The following is a 12,784-nucleotide window of genomic DNA, read 5'->3' as shown; positions in this document are numbered from 1 at the left end:
GCAAATAGTTTATAGGTTTTACTTAATCATTTAATATGTTTCACTGTGAATTTTTAACAATTAATATAATAAAAATTTGACTAAAAATTAGGCAAATATATTTTGTTTAATATTAATAAAGATTTACGTTGCTTTATGTAAACTAAATATCTTAACTTTAATACAACTGATAAAAGTTTTTATAAGAAGGGTATTTTATTATTGTTGTTTTTTTTGTTTAAAAAAATAAAATAACTATTTTGTGATTTTTTTTAAATTAAAATAAAATTTTTGAAAAACAAATTTACAACTTTGCAAATTTTTGCAAGTGAAAAAGCAAGCATAAAATGCTGTTTATTTTTTATGTAAGAAAGTGGATCAAAAGTTTAACAAGGTTTATAAACAAACTGCTAAACCAACATTTATTATCAGCGTTTGTGTAAATTTCTGACCACTAATATAATCAACGGTTTACAGCCCTGCAACTCATCTGTCCATTTATTTACAATTAAGTCGATTATTCATCTGCTTTCGCACCCAGGCCTTGACGAGTGATACTATTAAGGGGATCGAAGAAAAAAAATTGTGCAAAATTGGCGAAAACATAATTTGGATATAAATTTGCGAGTTTAAGATTACCGAAACTTACTTTTAAATTTTTTATCGAGAATATGGGCGAGTGAATGAAATTATTTAAAAACTAAAACAATTTCCGAACTGATTAGACTAGAATCTAAAAAGTTTTTTAAAATGTTTGCTGTTAGAAACAGCTTTGCTATAAGCATTTCTTTGCTTTTGGTCTATGTTGTTTGTTTGGCAAACGAATCAGAAGCAACTGCTAGAGATCCTCATGGTAAGATGATTTACTGTAACAACAAATTATTATTGTTTAAAAGGAATATTTAATTAAATGTAAAATTTTTAGTTAACCGAAAAATACAATTTAAACTTTTTTATATTTTTTGTGTAATTAAATAAAAATATTTTTAATTATTTATCATAAAATCTGTAGCTGGACACAAACACAAAAAGTTCGGTACTGTAGTTGGCAGGTCACGAGGTTTCAGACCAACTTCTAAACCAACGCCACACGTGGATTCTGTAAAAGTTGACGAAATGGTAAAATTTCAAAAAAAGTGATCAAACATTTTGAATATACTTTTAATCATATTTTAGTACATGTACATAGGGATTCTTTTCGTAGCGGTGTAAACTTTGAATCATATTACTTTTAGGTTCAAATATTTAAACGCAATGTGTTACGTTTAAGAAATCATACCCAATTGGATTTAATATTTGTTATTGATGCTTCGAAAAGCGTAGAACTTCATAACTTTAAGGACGAGGTAAGTCTGTAGGTTAACACTTTTTTACTAAATGGAGTTTAAGGGTCGTACCAGCATGATGGTGTCGTGGTTTAGGCACTTAGCTTTATTATATAAGGTCTTGGGTTTAATATAAATTGCTTGTCGAACAAAAAAAAACAAAAAATTTAAAAACTTGCGTCCTCGTCAATTACAAAATGTAATAAGTTTAGATTTAATTTATCATGATAATTTTTTTATCACTATAATCAACTTATTATTTGTTAAAATTTACTAATTTTTTTTAAATGTGTTTTTTATTAGTTTTGTTTTTCCAATACAACCTTCTTACCTGTAAGTAATATTTTTCAGATTCGTTTTGTTTCGAGATTTGTAAGCGGTATTCCCGTTTCAATGGACACGACTAGAGTGGCTGTGATCACTTTTGCTAACAGTGAAAAAATGTGGGTGGATCAAGTCTCGGCCGACAACATTCACGATCATAAATGTTCTCTGCTTGGTACTTCTCTTCCTGCTATAACTTATGCGTGAGTTGACTTGTGTTTAAATTTTCAATGTTACTCGGATTACTGTTATTACCAAAAACCCTTTTTCCGAATAGATAAAAAAGTGGATTTTTAAAATTTTGTTTTTTGGAAAAATGTTTTTTTCGGTCAAACCATTTTTGGGTAAATAAATAAAAATGATTTTTACTATCCTTCTCTAATAAATTGTTATTTAATGTTATTTTGTAATAAATTTAAAAAAATAGTATTTAAAAAAAAATGGTGGAAGTATATTTGTATAAAACATTTTTTAAACACCTTTTTATGTTTTTAAGGAGTGGTTCAACTTATACGTACGGAGGGCTACTAATGGCAAAGGTAAACAGTTTATCTTTTTTTATTTTGAATGATTAAAAATACAGTTATATACAGTTACCATGTAAACAAATTTCCATCTAACTGTCTAGTAAAATATGCTTTTAGTTTTGATTGTATTTCTTAGTCACTGGGCATAAACAAATTTAAGTTTAACGTAAACGCAGGATTTTATAAATTGAAACTATTATAAAGCTAATTTTTCGCTGCGATTGTGCCTCACCAAAAAAAAAATCTTTTTGTGTAAAAAGCGCGTCGGCTTAAAAATAGTTAGCGCCTAAAATGACGAATGCAGAGCTCGAAGCTGTACACTTGCCTAAAGCAAGCAACACAATTGCTTAAAAAATTGCCACAAAGCTTGTTTTTAAAAACAACGTATATAACAGATTAAAACACCAAAAAAGTTTTTGGATCAAATTAATGTTTGTTAAGGTGATGTTAGATTAGTAAACCAGCTAAACTAAGGGATCAGTTCAGTCTATAATTTTGGATTACTATATAAATTTTAATAACTAAACAATAAAAATTTAAATTGCATTTTTTGGGCAACATTCAGACTGTTTTTTTTTGCATTTTACTAGGCATAAAAAACTTAAATTGCACTTATGTTTTGGTAGAATATTGTACAAAATGCTCGACCAAACTCAAAGAGAGTTGTATTACTTATAACAGATGGCAAATCTAATGGAGGCGACCCTAGAGATGTAGCTCAACGCTTGAAAAGAGAAGGTAAATAAATAACAGACTTAGATGTATATATTTTGAGTTAGTAATAAATGGTTATGCGTAAAAAACATTAGACTAATAACTGATTGTTGCATTTAAACAGGCGTTGAAATTTTTACATTTGGAGTCCACTCTGGAAACGTTGAAGAATTAAGAGATATGGCTTCGGTTAAGAAAGAAGATCATGTTTACATACTAGAAAGTTTTGCCGAGTTCGAGGCGGTAGCTAGACGAGCTTTACACGCCGGTAAGTAATTAAGCAAATATCGCAACTTAATGAATAAATATTATTTAAAGATCTAAATGCATGCAAAAAAACTTATTTTTCTATTAAATACACTGCCGCTAGATGGAGACAACGGGCAATATTTATTTACTTGTTTATTAGTGATTTTCCCTTTTATAAGTGTCTATTTGTCTACTCTCTAGTCTGGGGTGTATATTTGTTTAGTATTTTTTACATATTTTTAAAACAACTTTTTTTGAGCAACATATTCTTGCTATATAATAATATATTGGGGTTTTGCTTACATTGCTAGCAAAAAGGCAAGCTCGTTTTAAAAGGATAGAAAATCGATTTTTATCACTTGATAACAAAAGTCAAATATGATAAGCAACTGCACCCATGTTTTTTATTAATTTCAATCTGATATATAAGTTGTGTTAAATTTTAATGTAATGCTAGCCATCCATCTCTAAAATGATTTAAACTAAAAAACATAAAAAAATCAAAAACACCAGTCTGCGTTTATTTCAATTAACAGTGTATTTATTAAACGGAAATAAATTAACAGTAACACCTTGTTTAATTTAAAAAAACTATTTTGACAAATTAAGTGTTGTTTATATATTATACAACATTGTTGTATAGTATTATAAATCACAATCAACACTGAAAAATAAACAGGTTTAACAAAATTAAATTTTAAAGCTTTTTTTGAGGATTCTGACACATAATTGCTCTAAGGTTTTTTTACATTATAAATGCGAGACTATGGTACCCCGTCGACTGTTTGTGCAAGACTCCCGCCCTTTAAAACGACTTGTGGGACCAATATCGTTCTTTTTCTTTCGAAAAATTGGAAACAAAATATCTTTCCACTTGCTAAAAGTTGCTATGACACAAAACTGGTTCACAATTATATTCACATTATTCATTGTTGTTATTAATATGAGGGGTGCCCCCGGACCCAGCCAAAGGGAAATCCCCACCACTGTGACGTCAGTTCCTATACATAACGCGGTCCATACCGACGCTCTACTAACAGAGTTCATTGCTTTCGATTTTTCTTTTTTCTTTTTTAATCCTTCGGAGCGAAATATGTTATTTAACGATGCGATTGAGGGTTTGTGGTGGTTGATATTCTTTCTTATCAGACGGGGTGTTGTTTTGGGGGAATTTTTCTGGTACATAGGACTGTTAGGTGGAGTTGATGAAATTGATTTTGATTGGTCAGTTTTCAACTTCGATATTTGATTTTTGTTGGTGTCCACTTGTTCTGAACCCTTTTAAAATAATATAAAAAAATATTAAATTTTTTGACAACATGTTACGTCTGGTTTAGATTATGGATAAGAATCAAAGATTATTTTATTACCAGCAATATAATTTTTTTTTTAATTCCAAATCATCTTTCACTTGAATATTAACAAAAAAATATCATTACAACTGACCTTAATATTGTTAGTGGTAAGATACTCTTTAGTTGCACAAACTTCGGTTAACTGGGCATCAAACTTCGAATCCATCTTCGCTGGCGAAGTGGGTAAAGTTGCCGAACTGGGGGGTGTAAACAGGCAGGTTGACGTGGAATATAATCTCTCTGACGTTAAGGAACTGTGTTTTCGTACGTTGTGGGGGTTTTCTGAATTAAAGGCTTGAACAAACGAATGATTTTTTTTGTTTTTACAAGTGTCGATTTGCCGTCGCAGAAGCGGGTATAAAAATAAAATCAGCAATGAAATTTGAAACGTCGACGTCACTGATATGTACAAAAAAATCGGCCAAGCATCCGAAGGTTTGTTCACGTCGTAAATTGCTATACAACCTACGTAGTCTGTCCCTACTGTCACGTCATAGCAATATCGCAAGGGCACAATGTTTGTAACTACTACGATTAATGATATGATCATTATACCAACGGGAAGAGACTTACTAAACTTAATCAAACCGTCGCGATAAAGCATCTCACTAACTGCTGGATTATGATAAAATATCCATTGCTTAAGCCATAGAAATCCGTATGTGCAAACAGCAACGCTGCCGTACAACCCTATCTCTGTGACGTCATTGAGGACTTCACAGACTAGGTTTGACCGCGCATTCCAAGCGTAGGTAAATTTTAACTGGTCAGCCAAAAATTTGGTAAAGCTTATGCCGGTTGCGCTGATGGCTAACCCAATCATCCATAACTGGTAAGACTTCTCTTTTGGCGACCGATTATCGACTGGATGATCATCTACTTTTAAAGTTTTTTTAACAACGTCTTGGGTACCTGGAAGAAAACTAGTCATCGAGCTTCTAAGAAAGATTGAACTTTTGGGGTAGTGATGATATTTTCTGTGTTCTCGGTACCCGTGCAAAGCAAGGCATAGCATTTGATAAACAGATATAACGGTGCAAAATACCAACACGACTTCACAGCTAACCCATAATAGCCTAGCATCCTTTATTTGCAATTTAACATTTATTCCTGACACGTGTTCAGCAGTTTTTGTTGGCGGAAAGTCGGTTGTGGAATTCATTTTATAACTCCAATACAGAAAAACCTATTTTTATGCAAGCTACAACCAGCATAGCCCTAAGCACTAAAAATTAAAGTCAAAAATAATTCTTAAAACTTACAAAACTTAATTTTGGTCCTCGTAATTTAATTTTAAAATTACACACATAACACAAAACAAATTTTGTCATCACATATTTTTATCATAAGGTACCAGTCTCTGCCTAACATTATTACTAATTTCTTTGAAAAATTAAAGTCGGTAAGCTTAAGTAAAACCGCCTAAATAACACTGACTGAACTTCTATTGCTAAACAGGATGTATAGAATTACATACAGTTATTGCATAATTACAACTCCACGTTTAACTTACAAAATATTGGGTATACTATAAAAATAACGAAGGTATTTAGTCTACCATGATAAACTAGTTTATAAATCTAACATGACCCATTTTCATTACATCTGAATTCTAATTATTCGGTCCAGTAGGCTTGCTGTAAAAGCCATTTTTACTGGGTTAAATTTTTTTACCTATTCTTTTTAACTAACCATTTAAAAGTTCATGAAATCTTATACTGTAGTTCAAACTAATTTGGCTAGGTGTTAGTTGCAACGGTTAGAAATCTGATGACAGCAAAACCTGGCCAAGTTTTTAAATTAAATTATCCTACTTAATCTCATTTAACACTTGGTAAATTAACATATCTTAATTCGTATTTTGTGAATATTACTTATTGTAGTGATGATCTTTTTTAAATTTATTATTTTTCGCCTAGTATTGGACTTTTGATACCTGGTACAAAAATAAACTGTTACTATTAATGCTAATTATAGTCACTCAAAACCGGGTCTAAAATTAACCAAAGTGGTTGTTTTTGCACTTGAGAATTTATACAGACCCTTTTCTCTAAAGCATTTTACGATAAATCTTTAAGCTATATGATAAATCTTTGAGCTGTATGACAAATTCAACACAAACCAGTTAAACCATGTAATTTCGCATGTTAAATTATGTCAACTAGCACACGACCCCTTTAAACCACATGGGGGATAACTTTTCCTTTGATGTTAATGCAACAAGGTAGTTACAAGACGTTATATTTACATTGAATTAGTCGTGTTGTGCGTCATCGCTGCTATATGCATTAACAATAGTAAAATCCGATGTTGTTTATTAATGTTAATCACAACCGCACGGTGTAAACATTCTTAGCGCATTTGCGTTAATTTGCGTCATTGATAAAAGCTTTGTTCTCTATACATGTTTGCTTTAAGTGGTTATGATTAGACACTTATCTTATTATTGTGCAAAACCTAAATAATAAAAACAGGTTATTAATAAGAAAACTGAGGTTATAAACAGTATACGCTTCAGTTTAAACGATTTTCTCAATTCTAGTGTTTTTACCAAATATGTTTTCTACAAACTGCTATCTATTTTTTTCTAGGCACACAGTACAAGTAATTTAAAGACGAATTATAATGCATAATGGTATTACGTCATCCCATTTACTTAAGTTACTGACGCACTTATAATTGGTTAATTTTAGTAAGAAACTTCCTTTTTATTGTCAATATTAAGCTCTAAACGCAAAGTAATTACTTTTTAACAATTGTGACAAAACAGATCACGCTATTGTCAATTTTTTACTTCCTTATACTGCAGTATTGTGTAAGCTAACAATATAAATGTCGTTTAAGTATGGTATTTTAAACATTGCTGGTTACAATTTTAAGTTTTTCCGAGTAAAATTTTACACATTAACTCATCAGTTTTCTATTAGTAAAACAGTGTCTGCGTTTTTCGTTATAACGTAAAAAACTGATTTATCTGTCATGCGGTATTTACTTTCTAATAAATAAATTTTAGTGGGTCTGATAACGTCAGAATTAGGCATTTTATTCCATTAAATTCTTTTTTTAAAGATTTTGTTACGCTATCTTTTGCAGAGTATCAATTTTAGTATACCTTTAACCGGCATATGGATACACATATGTCACCTCACCTTTAATGGTTTACGTATATAAAAAGCGATAATAAAACTTAAAATATTACATTTATTAGCAGCTAAAGGCTCAATTTATAATCATTATCCTTTACAATTTTAAACAATAAACCTGTTTTTTTGTTTTTGTAATCAATATTTATTTTTTCCTGCTCGACTAGCATAACGTTACTATATCTTCATATTATGTAACTAACTAAGAATCCATGTCATGTTTTTTACTACATAGTTAAATAGACAATTAACTAAAATTAATAAAATGTGAAATTACCCGGCCACAATCTCACAGCGCGAATTTGAAATCTATTCTAAGTTATATGTGGAGTTTATCACGGCATGTTTTGGCGTAATTCCAATATCTGTTCTAACGAAATTATGTGAAGTCAATACACGCCTTTTGGTTTGCTTAAATATAATTCATTTAGTCTATTTTCGTATTGGGTTTCGTATTATTTGAATTTTAAGTGTTTAAATTTAGTTGTTAATATACACAAGTTTGTAATTTCGGGTTTTTTTATTAAGTAAGGTTTGCCGCTGTTTATAATAGTCACTTTCCTGTATTTGTTCATTATGCTAAATAATTATCTATAACAAATTTATATCCTGATAATATTTGAAATAATTAATCGACCAATTTGATGTAAACAAAAAACAAAACAGTCAAATCTAAACCTATAATATACTTTATTTAAAAACAAAAAATAAGTTAGATCACCAAAAAAATTAAGGTTTAGATTATAAAATGCGCAATTTTGTTTTTATAAATAATTAATAATTTTATAAATATTAACATTTTTTATCTTTGTTTAAAATACAAAAGTATTAGATCAAAATCCTTTTAAAAATGCCTTTAATTTTATTGTATTAAATATGCACGCAAAATAGTTTTGCCATTTAGATTGACAATGCGTTAAGCTAAAATTAAATAAAAATATCTAAGTCGTTTTTTATTCATAAAAATATCTAAGTCGTTTTTTATTCGAGTGACTAGCGAAAATATTTAACTATTTTAACTGGCCACATGTACAATATGATATAACTAACTGTTACATTATTTGTTTATTTGTTTTTAATTTATAATGACTAAATTTAATCGAATACTGCATTGAGATATAGCATCGCCGTATAGAAAAATCTTTGGTTACTCGAAATTAAAAATAAAAAAAATCTTTAAATAAATGAAAAGATGGTTTAATTATAAAACATTTTGTTAACCCTTTAAACTCAATAGTAGAGTTTTTCTAGTTTTTATTTTTTTTATTTTTTTCAGTTTCTCGCTTTGCTAAATTTTCCTGCTTGCCTAATTTTCCTCTTTCTTGCTTTCAGTATAAACTGTCTAATTTGCTTTAAAGTATTATACTACCTATACCGTATATCGATTTAATTTTAAAGACTTTTTAGACACAACTCAGCTATGTCTAAACGAAAGTTAGAACCACAGTATACATTAAAAATTCATTGCTATCATCTAAACCGACTAAACTTTTAACATAACAAAACGCGTATTAAAGCATACGAAATATTTGTAATGCCGTAGGCTGTAATCATTTTATTTATTAAATTATCCACCAATATTTAGGCAAAGTAGCAAATTTTAACGTTACTTTCTATAACCTTACGCAGCCAGAAATAGTAAAGGTAAACACAACATTAATATTTTATTGGGACTATTATTTTAATTATGACCTCCGATTTTAAAACATATTTGTTCACTTTTAAATGCAATGTTTTTAAAATCGTTTTTGTAATTTTGCAAAAAAGTTTTTATTTTTTTTTTAAATTGGTAAACAACATTCTATTAATAGCATTTTGGTCTAATGTGTTTGCTATAAAAAGGAATCTAGATAATTTATATGATCTATTGCCAGTTTAGTTCCGGTTTGTTATTATTTTTGTTAAGGCGGTTGCCAATTATGTAATATCACCAGTTTACTTTTAGAAGTATGTGCACAAAATTCAAATTTATAATTTTTTTTTTATTATATTAACGCAACAAATTAATTTTGTCACATATGATGTTCAAAAATATTGATATTTCATATTTTTGTTGATCATAATTAATTAAATCATTTACAAAATTACATTCATAAAAGAGAGTTTGCGTCTAAGAAATAAAAGTTTTTATTTTTAATAAAATAATAACAAATAAATAAAAAATTACCTAAAAAATTTTGTTTTCGTTATGTATTTTTTAGTTTAAAATCTTAATTTAATCAACAACCATAGAACAACGCTCGGCAGAGAATTAACGTAAACAATACCACGAGGCCATCTTCTCTATATATTTTATACCTCATCAGGTTTAAAAATGTGTCTAATAACGTTTTAAATCGGGAATAAAAAATTTAACGTTTTTTTAGCCAGTGGCGCGACTTTGTTAAAAATAGGGTAGCAGCATGTGACTTCGAACGCCGCAAACCGGGCTTGATTTCCCGCAAGGATAACGTTAAAGAAGACGATCTCGTTCGCGAGGCAAAAATATGACCGACTTGAGTCACAGGCTCGGAACACTGTTTTGGGTTTGCGTATTCTTCGTTTTTTGTTGACTCCGACGTGAACTCGCTGAGACTGTTTTTAAGTTTTAACTCCTCGCGTAGACAAGGAGCGATGACGTCAGGAATTGCAGAATATCGACACTCGACTACTGAATCTTGTATTTTTGGGTTCACTTTTTTGGTGTGAAATAATATTGTCCCGTTATGGTCTTCCACAGTTGATTTGTCCATATGCGAAACTCTGCTATTCCTTTTGTGCTTCTTATTAAAGTCATATCGGTCGTGAGCCCCAGGTAGCCGACTCTTGCAAATACTTGGACAAATAGGTTTGATTGACTCGACATAATACCAAGGAAAAAGCATAATTCGCCATCTTCGAAAAGTCATTATAATACTTAACAAGTTAATGATAACGTTTATATCATACATAGCGAGGTGTGCAAAAATAGCATCAGGAAAATAGTAATGAGTCGGCTTTACCAGCAGTGCAATTAAAACGTCAGTCATAATACATAGGCCGGCCAACAGAAAGGATCGCCGAATTAAAGTAATCAGGCCAGCCGTTCCACTTTTTTGGTGCAAATTTCTCATTGCTCTTAATTTGTTGTCCATGATTGGGTACAAAAACAAGGCCAGGAAAAGAATCTGAAAGCAAAAAAGTTGTGGCTTTTTAATTTGCAGATTATATTAAACGCATAAAAGAATTTAACACCAAAATTGCATTACTTGTTTTTTCCCACACTGTAAGTATTTATAAAACAAACAAGTTATCAACCTGAATGCAGCCTGCTATTAATCCAGTCATTGTGTTTACTTTTAAGCCTTGATAATGAACAGAACCGTTCTTTTCGTTGTGGTTTACGTTGAGGAGTTCAGTTGAGTTGTTATTTGCTTTCACTGAGTGTCGACACACCCGCCCGGTGGCGCTGTTTTCGTTGTCAACCACAAAAAAGACTATCGACGTAATGGTCATGCAACCAAAACAAATCAATGTCGCCCAGCTTAAAATTCGGATGGGTTTGCTGTAGATATGCTTAAGCGCCCGGTTTGAGTAAAAAATTCTCTAAATTTATAAAAAAAAATTAGTATTTCTGACCGGCAGCGCGGTGTAGTGGTAAAAACACTTGCTACACCACTATGAGGTTGTAGGTTCAATCCCCACTGCTCTCATGCTGTAGCGCCCTTAAGTAAGGCGCTATAAACGGTATAAACTCTTGCTGAGTCAGCACTTAATCAGCAGCAAAATTATCGGGCAATTATGATCTATAATATCCCAAACTGGTACAGACAAGTAGACAACTCGAAAATGGGTAGGAGTAACTGATGTTACTCTATGTTTAGGTCGACATTTCCACATCGAGGATAAAGATATATACAAAAAATAAACACAATTACATTTGTTGGAAATTTTTTTATAATTTACTAGTTTAAAAATGAACTATTGTTGCGAACCACCTTACCTGGCGCACCCATAGAAACAAATATATCGGCTGCATGAGCAGAAAATATAACACGATGCTAACATTGAGCAGAATTGAACATCTTTCGTCGGACACCCAACCAGTAAATAAAAGAACTTGGTTGTTTGCAAAACGTACCAGGCTTAATAGTAATGCCATTAGGCACAAGTTTTCAAGCCATAATCCACCTTTTCGTCGCCGAGCTGCAAATAAAAAAAGTAATTTTCTGCCATGTCTTATTTAAAGTCTTAAATTTCTTTTACTTTTAGGTATACTTAAAAATAATTTTGTTTCCATAGAATAATAAAAGTATAGAATAATTTTTATTTCTTCAAAAAAATTTAAGGTAAATTTAAAAACAACTGTTTTTTTTATTTACCTGATGTGTTTGGGTTGAACTTCCTTACAGATCTATAATGAAGAAGAGCGTACAACAAATAAATCCCAATCAAAATACAAACTAAATGAATAATTTCACATGGCAGCCATGGTGCTTGTCCAAATCTATACATCGTTACACTATATTTGTTGCTGGACACTACTGCATTATGAGAAGTGGTAACCTTTTGACTTATTCTTGCGCCTTTTTCACTGTAAAAACCCAAATTTGATACTGTTGGTGTGACCTGATCCATTATAGTTTTTTTACTTTTTTTAAACAATTTCTAAAAATATTCTAAAAAAAAACAAATAAAATAATAACATTTAAAAATCAAGAACCTTTAACAAAACCTAACCTTTAATACTGATTACACATACATATACTCGCAAAATGTTGTTAACATTTCATTTACTTCAATTTTACCATTTTATCAATTTACCATTTTTATCTTCCAAGCTTAAAATTGTCGAAAGATAAAAAAATATTTAAAATGCTTAGGCTAGAAAGCCTTATCGATTAACTATTTCTTAAGCCTAAAGATAGGGCAAAACTATTTTTTTTTTATTTTAGATTATCATAAGACTGTTTTTTTTTAATATTTAAAATTGTAAACGCTTTTATAATAAAATTCGATTGCTTTTTTATTGTTAAATATAACATTGATTTAATTTCGTTTCTTGAATACTATATCTTATTGAAGAACTTATCTAAGTTTCTACGGCCTTCGTTATTGTTAAATCTATGCATAAGCATATGTTAATATTCCAAACCTTTTATAGTTGCAGTCTGGTCTTAAATTAGAGAATTAAAACTTTATAAAAAAAA

At 30.2% G+C, this 12,784-nt stretch overlaps 3 protein-coding genes across 3 annotated transcripts; 1 reads left to right on the top strand and 2 right to left on the bottom strand.

Annotated features, from left to right (window-relative positions):
* Nucleotides 1–729: 729 nt before the first annotated feature.
* On the top strand, nucleotides 730–3,847 carry LOC145745884 (sushi, von Willebrand factor type A, EGF and pentraxin domain-containing protein 1-like). Its single transcript, XM_082564064.1, has 8 exons — nucleotides 730–832; nucleotides 992–1,098; nucleotides 1,215–1,325; nucleotides 1,608–1,831; nucleotides 2,125–2,167; nucleotides 2,782–2,893; nucleotides 2,994–3,137; nucleotides 3,822–3,847. The coding sequence occupies exons 1-8, from the start codon at nucleotides 730–732 to the stop codon at nucleotides 3,845–3,847; spliced, it is 870 nt and encodes a 289-aa protein (XP_082420190.1).
* LOC145744904 (uncharacterized) lies at nucleotides 3,650–5,693 on the bottom strand. Its single transcript, XM_082562871.1, has 2 exons — nucleotides 4,565–5,693; nucleotides 3,650–4,396 (listed from the first exon to the last, which is right to left on the bottom strand). Exons 1-2 carry the CDS (start codon nucleotides 5,633–5,635, stop codon nucleotides 3,869–3,871), a joined length of 1,599 nt encoding a protein of 532 aa, XP_082418997.1. The 5' UTR covers nucleotides 5,636–5,693; the 3' UTR covers nucleotides 3,650–3,868.
* Nucleotides 5,694–9,721: 4,028 nt separating this feature from the next.
* LOC145744906 (uncharacterized) lies at nucleotides 9,722–12,152 on the bottom strand. Its single transcript, XM_082562873.1, has 4 exons — nucleotides 11,957–12,152; nucleotides 11,578–11,780; nucleotides 10,893–11,180; nucleotides 9,722–10,762 (listed from the first exon to the last, which is right to left on the bottom strand). The coding sequence occupies exons 1-4, from the start codon at nucleotides 12,087–12,089 to the stop codon at nucleotides 9,968–9,970; spliced, it is 1,419 nt and encodes a 472-aa protein (XP_082418999.1). The 5' UTR covers nucleotides 12,090–12,152; the 3' UTR covers nucleotides 9,722–9,967.
* Nucleotides 12,153–12,784: the final 632 nt, after the last annotated feature.

The sequence above is a fragment of the Corella eumyota genome, chromosome 3, assembly GCF_963082875.1.
Source record: "Corella eumyota chromosome 3, kaCorEumy4.1, whole genome shotgun sequence".
NCBI lineage: Eukaryota > Metazoa > Chordata > Ascidiacea > Phlebobranchia > Corellidae > Corella > Corella eumyota.
Note: the sequence above shows the minus strand (reverse complement) of the source record. Positions and strands in the feature narration are given on the sequence as shown.

Coding starts and splice junctions, on each gene's coding strand:
- LOC145745884 (XM_082564064.1), top strand. CDS start 730: ATGTTTGCTGTTAGAAACAGCTTTGCTATAAGCATTTCTTTGCTTTTG. Junction 1,326..1,607: donor TTCATAACTTTAAGGACGAG/GTAAGTCTGTAG, acceptor GTTTTTTATTAG/TTTTGTTTTTCCAATACAAC. Junction 3,138..3,821: donor TAGACGAGCTTTACACGCCG/GTAAGTAATTAA, acceptor TAAATTTTAAAG/CTTTTTTTGAGGATTCTGAC.
- LOC145744904 (XM_082562871.1), bottom strand. CDS start 5,635: ATGAATTCCACAACCGACTTTCCGCCAACAAAAACTGCTGAACACGTG. Junction 4,397..4,564: donor TTACCACTAACAATATTAAG/GTCAGTTGTAAT, acceptor TTATTTTAAAAG/GGTTCAGAACAAGTGGACAC.
- LOC145744906 (XM_082562873.1), bottom strand. CDS start 12,089: ATGTATAGATTTGGACAAGCACCATGGCTGCCATGTGAAATTATTCAT. Junction 11,781..11,956: donor GTTCAACCCAAACACATCAG/GTAAATAAAAAA, acceptor TTTTATTTGCAG/CTCGGCGACGAAAAGGTGGA. Junction 11,181..11,577: donor TGTTTCTATGGGTGCGCCAG/GTAAGGTGGTTC, acceptor TTATAAATTTAG/AGAATTTTTTACTCAAACCG.